At 43.0% G+C, this 15,050-nt stretch overlaps 1 protein-coding gene across 1 annotated transcript in view; it reads right to left on the minus strand.

Moving 5' to 3' along the window:
* The window catches only part of LOC124043776 (anion exchange protein 3-like), a 94,716-nt gene that overhangs the window by 15,104 nt on the left and 64,562 nt on the right, over window positions 1-15,050 (minus strand). Inside the window, exons 10-19 of the mRNA XM_046362725.1 lie at window positions 8,390-8,592; window positions 6,483-6,593; window positions 4,682-4,866; window positions 4,265-4,493; window positions 3,936-4,151; window positions 3,404-3,552; window positions 2,921-3,115; window positions 2,637-2,840; window positions 2,310-2,399; window positions 173-339 (exon numbers count right to left, since the gene is read on the minus strand). Coding sequence (XP_046218681.1) covers window positions 173-339; window positions 2,310-2,399; window positions 2,637-2,840; window positions 2,921-3,115; window positions 3,404-3,552; window positions 3,936-4,151; window positions 4,265-4,493; window positions 4,682-4,866; window positions 6,483-6,593; window positions 8,390-8,592 — 1,749 coding nt within the window. The remainder of the gene's footprint in view (window positions 1-172; window positions 340-2,309; window positions 2,400-2,636; window positions 2,841-2,920; window positions 3,116-3,403; window positions 3,553-3,935; window positions 4,152-4,264; window positions 4,494-4,681; window positions 4,867-6,482; window positions 6,594-8,389; window positions 8,593-15,050) is intronic.

A 15,050-nucleotide genomic window follows, 5' to 3' on the forward strand; every position in this document is an offset into this window, starting at 1 on the left:
AGCACAAGCATTTCACTACACTCGCAATAACATCTGCTAATCATGTGTACTTGACCAATAAAATGTTATTTCATTTTATCTAGTCTAACAAATGTGACTGGCATAACCATGGTAATTGACTCCCTCTTCACTTCTAAAGTGACACGTTACCATGGCAACAGGCAGCACTTACGAGGTGATCTGTGTCTCCATGAAGATGAGGATGAAGACAAGGAGAGCGGGCACCACCGAAGCTCCCATCATCCACAAGGGAAAGGGCTTCTTGTCACCGAATGGACTGATCAACCAGCCCCGCTTGTCAGGAGACGTGACCGAGAAACCAGATGGTACATTCAGCTTCTGTAAAATCACAGGCAACAGAAACAAGATCAGTCAGGGCAAAATTATAATGAGCAAGAACAGGACAGTTTGTTATGAGTGACTTTGTTTTAAATGTTCAATGTGTATCAGGGATGTAGTTATCAGGGATGTAGTGGAGCCTTTAGATATGTGACTTGTTTCAGGAAACTGGGCATTTGTCGCGCGTCACTACTTCACAGGTGAGCCATTTGAACGTAAACTTTTTGGGGAGCAGAAATACCTTCTGGAACATGCAAACTTTCATGTGCCTTAATAACAAACGTATAAGCCATCTGTAAATACGAATAAAATTGTTAAATTATGAGCCTAGATGGTTTAGCCAGGGAAAAAGTCAGCAACCTTCCCGCTGGCCATGATTGGCTGAGATAATGAGTGGGCTGGACATCCTGAGAATTGATTTCGGAGTGGTCTACCAAGTAGCCGGCTTCTGTCTATAACACGAGCTGGTCAGTATGTGTAGGTAATCCTTTCTAACCCTGCTTTTTTGAAAGATATCACGTAGTAGAACTGCATAAGTGTTGCTCTCCACTTTCTGTCTGGAGGACCAAGTTTTGTAATCAGTGGAATTAGACTATGATAGCTAAGGAGACAGAGACAATTCTGACGTTTGATTGCAAATATGCAGACGGAGTCGAAAAGAGAACACACTGGTGTGTAAAAAACCTGCCTCCGGATTACATCCTCAAACTAAGGGCAACCATGGCATCCTTGACAGAGATGATGAAGCGTCCATCCATGTATATGGTAAGATAGTCTAGGTAGCTACATTTTCAGATCATTTAGATTTTCAGATTTTCTAATTTTGTCAGAAAGTCATTTTAATTTCAAGTTAAAGTCTATGTTAGCCAGCCAGCTAACGTTACATGTTTAATCTGTGTAGAAATATTATTCATATCTAAGAGCCATTTGCATTGCTAGTTATAGCTTAATGTTAGCTAGCTAACATTGATTCTGGTTGGTTAGCTACCTGCAGATTCATACAGGGTAGTAATGTTATGAGATGGGATTATGGTTCATTGTTTAGCTAGCAGGCTAAATGTCTAAACAAAATACTCCAGTATGCAAGTACCCATTTAAATAGAATGTTCATGATGTCACTGTGACAACTGTCGATAGACATAGCTTGTACATTAGCTCTGGCTATCTACTCCGATTTCAGAGTACTCTCGTCTGAGTGAGCAAGAGTGCAGAATAACTGACAAATTTACGAACGCTCAACACACGATGAATATGGCCGGTGTCAGTAAGCGTTGGCAAATTAAATTGTTACCAGCAGCACAGTTGCAGTCACCAATGCTCTGGATAACATACAAACAACCTAACAATCTCTGCTAGGGCGAGTAAAATGGTCAGAGTGAGCTGTTTACTCATTTGTGTCTGGAAGTAACTAGCAAGCTAGCCAACATAAACCAGTCAGCTTGGGTGCTTGACTGCTGTTGTTAGGGCAGAACGCTCGAATCAACCCTGCACCTCGGCCAGAGCGTCCAAAGTGCGCTCTAAACGCTCCAAGAGCAAAACGCTCTGAATTTACAAATAGACCATCTGACAGCACTATGAATTTACGAACGCCCAGAGCACACTCTGCACTCCAGATTAAATTGACGAACAGACCCGTAGTATAAACCAGCCTTCAGTCTTGAAATCTTTGGTTGTTTAGTACATGGCCTCACATAGATGGGTGGGGCTAAAGCTTAAAAGGGTGTGAACGATGCCGAATGGGTGTAGACAAAGAAGAGCTCTCCAGTATGTGTACCAAAACATTCAAGGGCCATTTTATCAACTTTCAAAGCAGAATTACTTTCCCATTGTTCCTCAAATGCAGTGTATGCTATACCATTTTCTAGTCTCTACTTTTATCCAATGTAAAAAACACAATTTCAAATTTTGCAACATAAGGCCGGTCAGTCACATATACGGATGTAGGTGTTGGCAATGGCAGTTATGGTTACCTGGGTGTACGTGTCGGGAATGGAGTAACTCAACAGTACAGAGAAGAGGATGGAGATGGGGATGCCAAAGTCTCCGATGACTCTTCTGGCCTGGGGGGATCACATGATAAAACAGAACACTCTCCAGATCATAGGGTCACTATTATAGATTATACTGTATACGGTAGGTGTAAAATAGGAAGCCTATATTCATACTGCATTTTGTGGTAACATTGTTATTGTTATTAGTAAGGGAGAAACACTTGGACCAAAACCTTTACGTTGGATTGAAATGAGCCCAGAGAAAACAAATGAGGGGTTTCTGAGAAAATGGCTGCCATAGGTTACCTTCCCGCCCAGGAAGCGACTATTGCGCAATTTCCTGAGGAAGAAGGCCACAAAGAAGGTGCCAAGCATAAGGACGAGAGACAGCAAGGCTGTGTTGGGTTGGTTTAGGACCGGGCCCCCGGGGTCTGTGGGGTTGATGAAGTCCATACCGGGCAGGCTGAGAGCAGGCGGGTAGCTTCTCATCAAAGGATGCTCCTGGAATACCTGGAAGATGGAAAAAGGCTAAATACCACATCTGATGTATCAGACTGTCCTCCTGTAAAACATTACCCATTGGTTTTTACCTTGATGAGCTTCGAGAAGGTCTCATAGATGAAGATGAGCGAGATGAGGAAGGCAAAGATCTCCTGGGTGAAGGGTGAGATGTATTTGACCAAGAAGCTGCCCTCGGCCGCTACCGTCAACAGCACTATGAAGACGAGCCAGAAGCCAATCCACACCCGGCCAGTCAGGTACTCGAAGCCCTGGGCCTGGCAGAACTGAGGGTGGAAGAGGGAGGGAGAGACGGAGAGATAGGGAGGAAGGGAGGGAGGAAGGGAGAAAGAGAGGTAGGAAGGGAGTGAGAATGGAAGAGTGAAATAGATATTTAATAGGCTCCGAACCGGGGCAAATGGGGTTTCCAATGGGCTGTGCAACATGAACTAGCCTATTAGATACACATATCTAACGCTCTTAAGACCTCTTTTAAAAATGCTTTTAATTATCATGATTTTTGGATGATTCCTGTCCACCATCGCCCTGCTGTATATGTGTTTATTTTCAGGCACCTTGTAGAAGGCCTCCTCAAACACCAGCAGCGGTCCTGAGAATCCGATGATGAGCAGGGGCTGTCCGGCCAACAGCGAGAACAGCACCCCCAGGGTCGCCGTGGAGATGATAAGCTCAGAGACTCCCATCATGCCCTCTGTTTTCTCTCCTGTTTAATTGGAAAGGATATTGACTGAGCTGTAGTTTTTAAACTTCCTTTATGTATCTTCTCATTCAGTAACAGCTACTTTCGAGTTAATGAGAACACGATTGAATATTGTACAATATTAGTGAACTAGTCAGTATCTAAAACCTATAGTGACATGTAGAGGTACAAGTAAATTGTGAAAAACAGCTAGCTATGTTGTCGCAAACGTTTTTGGCAATGGGGTGTTATATTAAGCTAGCTGGTTATTTAGTTAGCTAGCACTTTATGGAGTACACATCCTCTTAGGACAGCTAGCAAACATTTCATTGTTTGTTCTGAAACGTCGGTGAATCACATTCTTGGGGTAGAAGGAAAACAAATATGTGCCGGCAAAGCTCTCTTACCCAACAGTCCTCCGAAGGTGATGGTGGGCGAGAGGGCTGCGAAGTAGATGAAGATGATGGCGGCAATGCACTGTGAGTCCAAGGCGTCCTTGATGTCACTGGCGTAGCGTGGGTAGCGTCGTCTGATGTCATGGATGAGGCCCCCGAATGGGATGCCTGACCTCTTCATGGGGTCCACCTCTTGGTCCTCCTCTTCCTGCTCATCCTGGCTCACCTCTGCAGTGCAGTGAAACAGACAGACATCCAGTAAGCCTGTGTTTTTCAATCTACTCCTGGGGAACTTCAAAGGGCCACAAACAAAATAAAGAAATAAATACAATTATGATCACCTTTGGTCTCCTGGTCTGTCCCGTGGGTGGCATGGGTCATGCCCTTCTTAATGTTCTCTCTCTCCTTCCTCTTGCGCAGCATCTGCTTCTGGAAGGAGGCTACCGTCTTTAGCAGGTCCTTGCCCTCCACGTCTGACGGGGGGATAACGATGCTGCAGTCCAGGAACTCATTGATGCCGTTCAGCAGGTCCTGCCGGTCATCCGCGAAGTAAGCCACCTCGTGGAAGTTCTGGGGATGTTTTGAAGAGATGAGTAATGGTCTACAAGATCTCACTGACCCAGACTAAACCTCTATTTTCTTCCCAGGACGTTTAACCTGTCTGGGAAACCAGACCTAAATGTTGTACTCTTTGTACCATTTACAGCTGAGAGGAATTATGGGAAAAGTTGTGCCATGTTTTTTTTCAGGTCAGCTACCTTGTCAGACATCAGGGTGGAGAAGGAGCGTCCGATCTCGTGATAGTCCATGTTGGACTGAGCGGGGCCGAGCAGGGCAAAGAGGAAACGGACTGGCACCGGCACCTCCAGGACCGACTCCAGCAGCACCGCCTCACTCAGCCTGATGAAGGCCATGGCCGGCTGCTCCAAGAACTCCACACACCCTGAGGAATGACACACAGTTAAGGATCTTTGGAAACAATGCTAATGCTAATAGGTAAGGGGTAATTGGTGAGGGCTAAGGGAGGCAAGCTAAGCTAATATTGCAGCCAATGGGTGTTTTCAGGGCAAGCCATTTTGCCTGAGAAATAGCACCACACATCTGCTACTACTGTCAGTGGAGAGATGAGTTGTGCCAATTAGAAATTAAATCAACGCTAACAATTGGTACACACCGCCTTAAGGCTGACATGTGAACGGACAGAGCCTATACTTACACAGGCAAATGTAGCCGTGAAAATAAATGTACAGTACATCCAAATGCATGTTTCAAGCACACATACAGTACCCGGAAAACGTTTGGACACACCTATTCATTCAAGGGTTTTTCTAATTTAAAAAAAACTATTTTCTACATTGTAGAATAATAGTGAAGACCTCAAAAGTAACCAAAAAAAGTGTTAAACAAATCGAAATATATGTTATATTTGAGATTCTTCAAAGTAGCCACCCTATGCCTTGATGACAGCTTTGCACACTTTTGGCATTCTCTTAACCAGCTTCACATGGAATGCTTTTCCAACAGTCTGGAAGGAGTTCCCACATATGCTGAGCACTTGTTGACTGCTTTTCCTCCCACTAAGAGCAAACCAGATGGCGTATCTCTGCAGAATGCTTTCGTAGCCATGCTGGGTAAGTGTGCCTTGAATTCTAAATAAATCACTGACACTGTCAACAGGAAAACACCTCCTCCTCCATGCTTCACAGTGGGAACCACACATGCGGAGATGTCCGTTCACCTACTCTGCATTTTTGGTTGGAACCAAAAAACTCACATTTGGACATCTGACCAAAGGACAGACTTCCACCGATCCAATATCCATTGCTCATGTTTCTTGACCCAAGCAAGTATCTTCTTCTTATTGGTGTCCTTTAGTAGTGGTTTCTTTGCAGCAATTCACCATGAGAGCCTGATTTCGGCAGCGTAGCCTAGTGTTTAGAGCGTTGGACTAGTCACCAAAAGGTTCCAAGTTTGAATCCCCGAGCTGACAAGGTACAAATCTGTCGTTCTGCCCCTGAACAGGCAGTTAACCCACTGTTCCTAGGCCATCATTGAAAATAAGAATTTGTTCTTAACTCACTTGCCTAGATAAATAAAGATTTAAAAAATAAAATAATTAATGCAGTCTCCTCTGAAAGGTTGATGTTGAGATGTGTCTGTTTCTTGAACTCTGTGAAGGATTTATTTGGGCTGCAATTTCCGAGGTGCAGTACTCTAATGACCTTATCCTCTGCAGCATAGGTAACTCTGGGTCTTTCTTTTCTGCGGCGGTCCTCATGAGAGCCAGTTTCATCATAGCGCTTGATGGTTTTTGCGACTGCACTTGAAGAAACTTTTAAAGTTCTTGACATTTTCCAGATTGACTGACCTTCGTGTATAAAATATATTTAGCTTAGATCAACTTTTTTTTTTAGTTACTACATGATTCTATTCTATCTGTTATTTAATTGTTTTGCTGTCTTCACTATTATTCCACAATATATAAAATAGTAAAAAATAATGAAAAACACTCATGTCCAAACTTTTGACTGGTACTGTATATATACTCCTTGGGCTTACCCACTAAGACCACGGTTGCTTCGGCGTCCTTGGGAATCTTGGCTAAGAGTTTTGTGTGTTTGGTAACCTGATGGTCGTGAGCCGTCGGCAGGGGGGGGGGTGATGTGATTTCTGAAGTCACAAACCAGAAAAATGTTAACAGGTGAAGCGTAAACATAAGGATGTATTTCATGCGAAGCCTGTGTAAGGCCTGTGCTAAACAAAAGCTTTGCCAGACGGTCACAGAACATCCACAGGCTCTCTCCTTGGTATTAGTTGATTCAAACCCTACATTTGTCCATTTTACAGACTGTTATAAACTTCGAACAGTCGTACAGTGACTATCTAGCATTCATCTGCAGACACAAATCAACACAACGTCAGTGACAAAAGTACGAAATGGTAAAATCACATTCAAATATTTTAATACGACTGGAGTTTTAGATTTTTATGAGCTGTTTTAAATTTGCCAAGGTTTCAAGCCACAGGGAACATTAAAGTTTCACAGTTAATGCATCAAGAAGTTTTAACAAGGAGCACCTGTAAGCTGACGAAGAACATCATTCATCTCATGTGGGTGGAGTGGCTAATGGAAGTTTTTTTGTTGTCTCCGATTCCAAGCAATATCTGGGGTTTTCTGTTTCCCACTGTGGCTGCATTACTGAACTCGACGCATATCTCAGATTTGTTTTTACACTCTAATATACACTGCATTTGCACAACATTAGGAACACCTTCCTAATTTTGAGTTGCACCCCTTTTGCCCTCAGAACAGACTCAAGTTATCAGAGCATGGAATCTATAGGGTGTCCAAAGCACTCCACAGGGATGCTGGCCTATGTTGACTCCACAGTTGTGGCGAGTTGGCTGGATTTCCTTTGGGTGTTGGACCATGTTTTATACACAATGGAAACTGCTGAGTGTGAAAAACCACACATACACAATCCATGTCTCAAGCATTAAAAATCCTTCTTTAACCTGTCTCTCCCCCTTCATCTACACGGATTGAAGTGGATTTAACAAATTATATCAAAAAGGGATTATAGATTTCACCTGGATTCACCTGGTTAGTCTGTCATGGAAATAGCAGGTGTTCCTAATGTTTTGTACACTCAGTGTGTGTGATATACAGTACTATACAATGGAGAAAAAAATGGAATATGACATACAGTATTGTATTTCTATTTCAAGGTGGAATTTGAGCAATATCTCTGTGCCTCAGAACGTGAAATCATCTACTCAGACCATTCTTTGTTTGTTTTCAAAGGAATTGGACAAGGCCATTGAGCCAAGAAAAGGTGTATTATGTCCATCTGAATAAACATTCAGGCTTGTAACTGAGACACAAAGACGCAGACACAAATATCCAAAAGGCTAACAGTATCGGACCAATAGCTTTAAAGGCTCAGCGCACTAAAAAAATGTGTTTTTCCTCTGTTTTATATATACTGTACTTCCACACTATGAAGTTGTAATAATAATGTCAAATTGTGAAAATTATGATAATATCCTTTTAGTGTAAGAGCTGAAACGAACGCCTGAAATTTCAGCCTGTTTTGGTGGGATGGAGTTTTAGCCTGCCTGGTAACATCAACAGGCAGTAAATTAGTTAATAGACTAATAAGATAATTCCAAACCTCTTTGCAAATAACAGCTGCTTGTTTTCCATTTTCCACTCCCCACTCATACCACTCCCAGACAGTCCTAGAGAAATGTTGCTTGGACAGTGGCTCTTTGCTAAGAAGCTATTCTTGTTTCTTTTTGAACATTTTTGTTTTAAAAAATCACAGTAAGATACTTAATTTTTACCCAGAAATCATTTGATATTGAGATTAAAAACCGGTTGTATTGGGCCTTTAAACATACATCTCCAGTCCAGCCTATAGATGTGCACAAGACTAAACAAAAAAGCAACACTTTGCCCACGCCCCTCATAAACAAGCTCACAAACACCTCTTTGTCATGGTCTGGTGCTTTGTTGTCATGGTGGTGGTGGACCGCTGCATGGTCTTCGGCCACAAGGGGCAACGCAGTGTTGGGAACGTGGTTGTGGTTGCGGTGGAAGCTGCCTTGAAGGCTGTTACTAGAGTGGTTGCGATGGAAGAGGCCCTCCTTTTCGTCGTTGGGGTGGCTGGAAGCAGGAGACACAGGAGGTTGTATTACAGTCGGGAGTTGCCATGCAATAAGACTGGAACTTCATGAAGGTTGCTATACAATATAAAGTGGTTATTATGCACTGCGATGTCAAAATGTATTGCATACATTCAAGAAGTGGATGATAGTTGATGGAGTCAGTATCAAAAGAAACAAATCCTTCATATCCTCTACATACCGTCCAACGACTCTTATTAAGGATATGTTATGAAGGCCCTCATTAAGGACATGTTATGAAGACTCTTATTAAGGATATGTTATGGAGACTCGTATTAAGGACATGTTATGAAGACTCTTATTAAGGATATGTTATGAAGACTACTATTAAGGACATGTTATGAAGACTCTTATTAAGGATATGTTATGAAGACTACTATTAAGGACATGTTATGAAGACTCTTATTAAGGATATGTTCTGAAGACTCTTATTAAGGATATGTTATGAAGACTACTATTAAGGACATGTTATGAAGACTCTTATTAAGGATATGTTCTGAAGACTCTTATTAAGGATATGTTATGAAGGCCCTCATTAAGGACATGTTATGAAGGCCCTCATTAAGGACATGATATGAAGACTCTTATTAAGGATATGTTATAAAGACTCGTATGAAGGATATGTTATAAAGAATCTTTTTAAGGATATGTTATAAAGACTTATCAAGGATATGTTATAAAGACTCTCATCAGGGATATGTTATAAAGACTCAAGGATATGTTATAAAGACTCAAGGATATGTTATAAAGACTCAAGGATATGTTATAAAGACTCAAGGATATGTTATAAAGACTCAAGGATATGTTATAAAGACTCAAGGATATGTTATAAAGACTCTTTAAAAAATTGACTCAACCTATTCAAGTGGATGACACACTATTAGGTGTTGTATTAGGTGTATTAGGTGTTCTCCTCTAAAACAAGACAGCAATGTGTGTGTGTGTGTGTGTGTGTGTGTGTGTGTGTGTGTGTGTGTGTGTGTGTGTGTGTGTGTGTGTGTGTGTGTGTGTGTGTGCTTGCGTGTGTGACCAGGCTCCTCACAGCACACATACAGTTTGATCACACTCACACTCCGGTCCAGAGGTGACATCACCTCCATCATTAGGTCCGTTTGGTCTTGTTACCCGTCTCCCGAGTTGGACACAATAGTTCAACAAAACAAAAGAACAAGGTGTGCCACCACACCGAATTGTGCTCAAGCACCACCCAGAGAATCTTTAAACGGGAATGAGTAAGCGATGAGCTAAATTCTACAGCCACCTTGATGCATTTCTTTCCACATCATAAATTCCTATCTTGGACTGGCTCAGCCAATTCGAAGGCTTTTCCCATGGAAAGCAGCTGGTGACATGGTGGAAAATGTTGCTGAAAGGTTGCAACTGACGGGGTGTGTGCAACGAGGCCTGGTGGCGGAGTGTTGATGACCGTCTGTTGTGTGTGTGTGTGTGTGTGTGTGAGAGAGAGAGAGAGCGAGAGAGCGAGAGGGAGAGAGACATAGTTTAATATATTCAACCAAATGTGTTTGTCTGTGTGTGTAAGCGTATGCATGCGTGTGTGTGTCTGTGTGTGAGAGAGAGAGAGCCATAGTTTAATATATTCAACCAAATGTGTTTGTCTGTGTGTGTGTGTGTGTGTGTGTGTGTGTGTGTGTGTGTGTGTGTGTGTGTGTGTGTGTGTGTGTGTGTGTGTGTGTGTGTGTGTGTGTGTGTGTGTGTGCGTGCGTGCGTGCGTGCGTGCGTGCGTGCGTGTGCGTGCGTGCGTGCGTGCGTGCGTGTGTGTGTGTGTGTGTGTGTGTGTGTGTGTGGTGCTCTTATAGTGAATCTGTCTAAATGGTTGACAATGGTTTAATCTGGCCCAGAGTTTGCTCTATGGTTGGTGACAGACTGCCAGGTGACTTGTCACTGACCCCTGGTGTAACATGGCTTACAGGGAGGTTTGCACTTGGCACCATAAGAGACAGACAAGGAAGGTTCCAGTTCTGGGATGAAGCCACAATGTCACGCCTTGGTCTTAGTATTTTGTGTTTTCTTTAATTATTTGTTCAGGCCAGGGTGTGACATGGGTTTATTGTGTTGTCGTATTGGGGTTTTTGTAGGCATTGGGATTGTGGTTGATTAGGGGTGTGTCTAGCATAGGCTTGGCTGCCTGAGGCGGTTCTCAATCAGAGTTAGGTGATTCTCGTTGTCTCTGATTGGGAACCATATTTAGGTAGCCTGGGTTTCACTGTGTATTTTGTGGGTGATTGTTCCTGTCTCTGTGTAGTTCTTCACCAGACAGGCTGTGTAGGTTTTCCGTTCCGTTTGTTGTTTTGTATTTAGTTATTTCATGTATCGTCATTTGTTTCATTAAAGAACATGAGTAACCACCACGCTGCATTTTGGTCCGCTTCTCCTTCAACAGATGAACGCCGTTACACAACCCATGTTTTGACAACAATGCCTGGGATAAATATAACTGCAAGTACATTTGTCCTCAAGCTTCACTGTCAAAATGAGAAGAAAAAAATATATATATTGTTTTCCATAATAGACAATAGTGACACTATTTTCATATTGTCCTTTCTGACTCTGAAATGTGTAGATGGTGACCTGTACCAATTTAAACACCAAACAGCATAACAGCAACAGGTATAAAAGAACACACTAATATAACACAGCAATCGATCAACTTCAGACAACACAATAGGCCTAGTAGCCATGACTTCATCCCATCATCCAAAAGGCATACATACCATTTAGATCAAAATGGATGATTGCTTGAAGCAAACCCAGGAACACACCACAACATTAGTAAGAAAACCATGGCTGCTGAGTCTCTGCAAACCATTAATGTTCCACCACAGAGTACCTCAAGGCACCATGCAAGGTGAATACTGTTATATGCCAAACATGGTACCATTCTGTCCTCTTCTTTACTGGAGGGCTTGTGTCGGGATCTGGGACCAAGCTGGGCCTAGGGACCAAACTGGGCCTAGGGACCAAACTGGGCCTAGGAAAACTGAATCTGAGTACAGAGACAGATAGAAGAGAGGGTTCACACAAATTTGAAAAGTGCGTGCTTGTGTGTATGTTTATGCATGCGTATGTTGGAATGAGGCCACATAGGCCTGTGTCCCAACTTAATGTAAATGTAAGGCGACTTCCTGGGTTGTAATTCAACTATTGCAAGCTACCACATTGAAGGCAACAAAACACATAGGAAAAGTCCTCCTCTATCCTTCAGTCATGTACTCATACTGCTCATCCCTCAGCCTTAAATTCAAATTGACTGCTGACACTCATCAAGTCTTTTCTCCCTATATATGGGGTGGCAGGGTAACCTAGTGGTTAGAGCGGTGGACTAGCAAGTTCAAACCCCCGAGCTGCAAGAAATGGTTTCAATTGTTTGTGATGATTTAAAACAGTGAGATCCTTCATTTAACCAGGGAAGTCACATTGAGATTGACATCTCTGTCAAGTGAGATTTTGAAAAATGTTTTAACTGGGCTATGTATTTAGTATTGATCTCCCACTATTTATTATATAATTTGGTTGTAGGTCCAACTATAATCACTATATGCATCCCAAATAGCACCTTATTTCTTAAATAGTTCACAACTTTTGACCAGAACCACAGAGCCCTATGTGCACTAGGTAGGGCAGGGGTCTCCAACCCTGTTCCTGGAGAGCTACCCTCCTGTAGATTTTTGCTCCAACTCCAGTTGTAACAAACCCGATTCATCTTACTAACCAGCAGATTATTAGAATCAAGTGACCTATATTAGGGTTCGTGGTGACCTATATTTGGGTTGGAGGTGACCTAGATTTGGGTTCGAGGTGACCTAGATTTGGGTTCGAGGTGACCTAGATTTGGGTTGGAGGTGACCTATATTAGGGTTGGAGGTGACCTATATTAGGGTTGGAGGTGACCTAGATTTGGGTTGGAGCCACCGTCCTGAACCTACAGGACAGTAGCTCTCCAGGAACAGGGTTGGAAAGCCCTGCCATATGGAATATGGTGCTGTTTGGGACAAAGGCAGGGTCTTTAATTCTATGTATGAGATCTGATGGAGACTTAGGGATGATGATAAACAAAGTTGAGGTCATATATTATATACAGTGCATACAGATTCAATCTTCCAGTCACATTTCATAGGCCTCTATGAGAGGAACTACATAACCTTCACAACATAACCTATGTACAGTGTAGAGGTCGACCGATTAATCGGAATGGCCGATTAATTAGGGCCGATTTAAAGTTTCCATAACAATCGGTAATTGCTATTTTTTTACACCGATTGTTGGTGATTTAAAAAAAAAATTTAACTAGGCAAGTCAGTTAAGAACACATTCTTATTTTCAATGACTGCAGAGGAACGGTGGGTTAACTGCCTTGTTCAGGGGCAGAACAACAGATTTTTACCTTGTCAGCACGGGGATTCGTTTTTGCAACCTTCCGGTTACTAGTCCAACGCTCTAACCATCTGCCTTACATTGCAATCCACGAGGAGCCTGCGTGGCAGGCTGTCTACAAGTTACGCGAGGACAGCAAGAAGCCACGGTAAGTTGCTAGCTAGCATTAAACTTATCTTATAAAAAACAATCAATCTTAACATAATCACTAGTTAACTTCACATGGTTGATGATATTACTAGTTTATCTAGCGTGTCCTGCGTTGCATATAATCGATGCAGTGCCTGTTAATTTCTCATTGAATCACAGCCTACTTCGCCAAAAGGGTGACGATTTAACAAGCGCATTTGCGAAAAAAGCACTGTCATTGCACCAATGTGTACCTAACCATAAATATCAATGCCTTTCTTTAAAATCAATACACAAGTATATATTTTTAAACTTGCATATTTAGTTAATATTGCCTGCTAACATGAATTTCTTATAACTAGGGAGATTGTGTCACTTCTATTGCGTTCCGTGCAAGCAGTGCAAGCAGTCAGCAGGGTATATACAGCAGTTTGGGCCGCTTGGCTCGTTGCGAGCTGTGTGAAGTCCATTTATTCCGAACAAAGACCGTAATTAATTTGCCAGAATTGTACATCATTATGACGTAACATTGAAGGTTGTACAATGTAACAGCAATATTTAGACTTAGGGATGCCATCCGTTAGATAAAATACAGAACGGTTCCCTAATATAGGTCACCTCCAACCCAAATCTAGGTCACCTCCAACCCTAATATAGGTCACCTCCAACCCAAATCTAGGTCACCTCCAACCCTAATATAGGTCACCTCCAACCCAAATCCAGGTCACCTCCAACCTCCAACCCGAAAATAGGTCACCTCCAACCCTAATATAGGTCACTTGATTCTAATAATCTGCTGGTTATTAAGATGAATCGGGTTTGTTAATGGCACAGGCAGGGGTGCACAGGCAGGGGTGCTCCCTGCCTGTGCCATTAAACCCCTTCAACTCATCCAGAACGCCGCAGCCCGTCTGGTGTTCAACCTTCCCAAGTTCTCTCACGTCACCCCGCTCCTCCGTTCTCTCCACTGGCTTCCAGTTGAAGCTCGCATCCGCTACAAGACCATGGTGCTTGCCTACGGAGCTGTGAGGGGAACGGCACCTCAGTACCTCCAGGCTCTGATCAGGCCCTACACCCAAACAAGGGCACTGCGTTCATCCACCTCTGGCCTGCTCGCCTCCCTACCACTGAGGAAGTACAGCTCCCGCTCAGCCCAGTCAAAACTGTTCGCTGCTCTGGCCCCCCAATGGTGGAACAAACTCCCTCACGACGCCAGGACAGCGGAGTCAATCACCACCTTCCGGAGACTCCTGAAACCCCACCTCTTTAAGGAATACCTAGGATAGGATAAGTATTCCCTCTCACCCCCCCCCTTAAGATTTAGATGCACTATTGTAAAGTGACTGTTCCACTGGATGTCATAAGGTGAATGCACCAATTTGTAAGTCGCTCTGGATAAGAGCGTCTGCTAAATGACTTAAATGTAAATGTAAATGTGAGTTGGAGCAAAAATCTACAGGAGGGTAGCTCTCTAGGAACAGGGTTGGAGACGTTTTGTTTTCGAAATGATAGTTTCCGGATTCGACCATATTAATGACCAAAGGCTCGTATTTCTGTGTGTTATTATGTTACAATTTATTCTATGATTTGATATTTTATAGAGCAATCTGACTGAGAGGTGGTAGACAGCAGCAGGCTCGTAAGCATTCATTCAAACAGCACTTTCGTGCGTTTGCCAGCAGCTCTTCGCTGTTCTTCAAGCATTGAGCTGTTTATGACTTCAAGCCTATCAAATCCTGAGATTAGGCTGGTGTAACTGATGTGAAATGGTTAGCTAGTTAGCGGGGTGCGCACTAATAGCATTTCAAATGGCACTCCCTCTGAGACTTGGAGTAGTTGTTCCCCTTGCTCTGCAAGGGCCGCAGCTTTTGTGGAGCGATGGGTAACGATGCTTCGAGGGTGGTTGTTGTCGATGTG

The sequence above is a fragment of the Oncorhynchus gorbuscha genome, linkage group LG01 (assembly GCF_021184085.1).
Source record: "Oncorhynchus gorbuscha isolate QuinsamMale2020 ecotype Even-year linkage group LG01, OgorEven_v1.0, whole genome shotgun sequence".
NCBI classification, from domain to species: domain Eukaryota; kingdom Metazoa; phylum Chordata; class Actinopteri; order Salmoniformes; family Salmonidae; genus Oncorhynchus; species Oncorhynchus gorbuscha.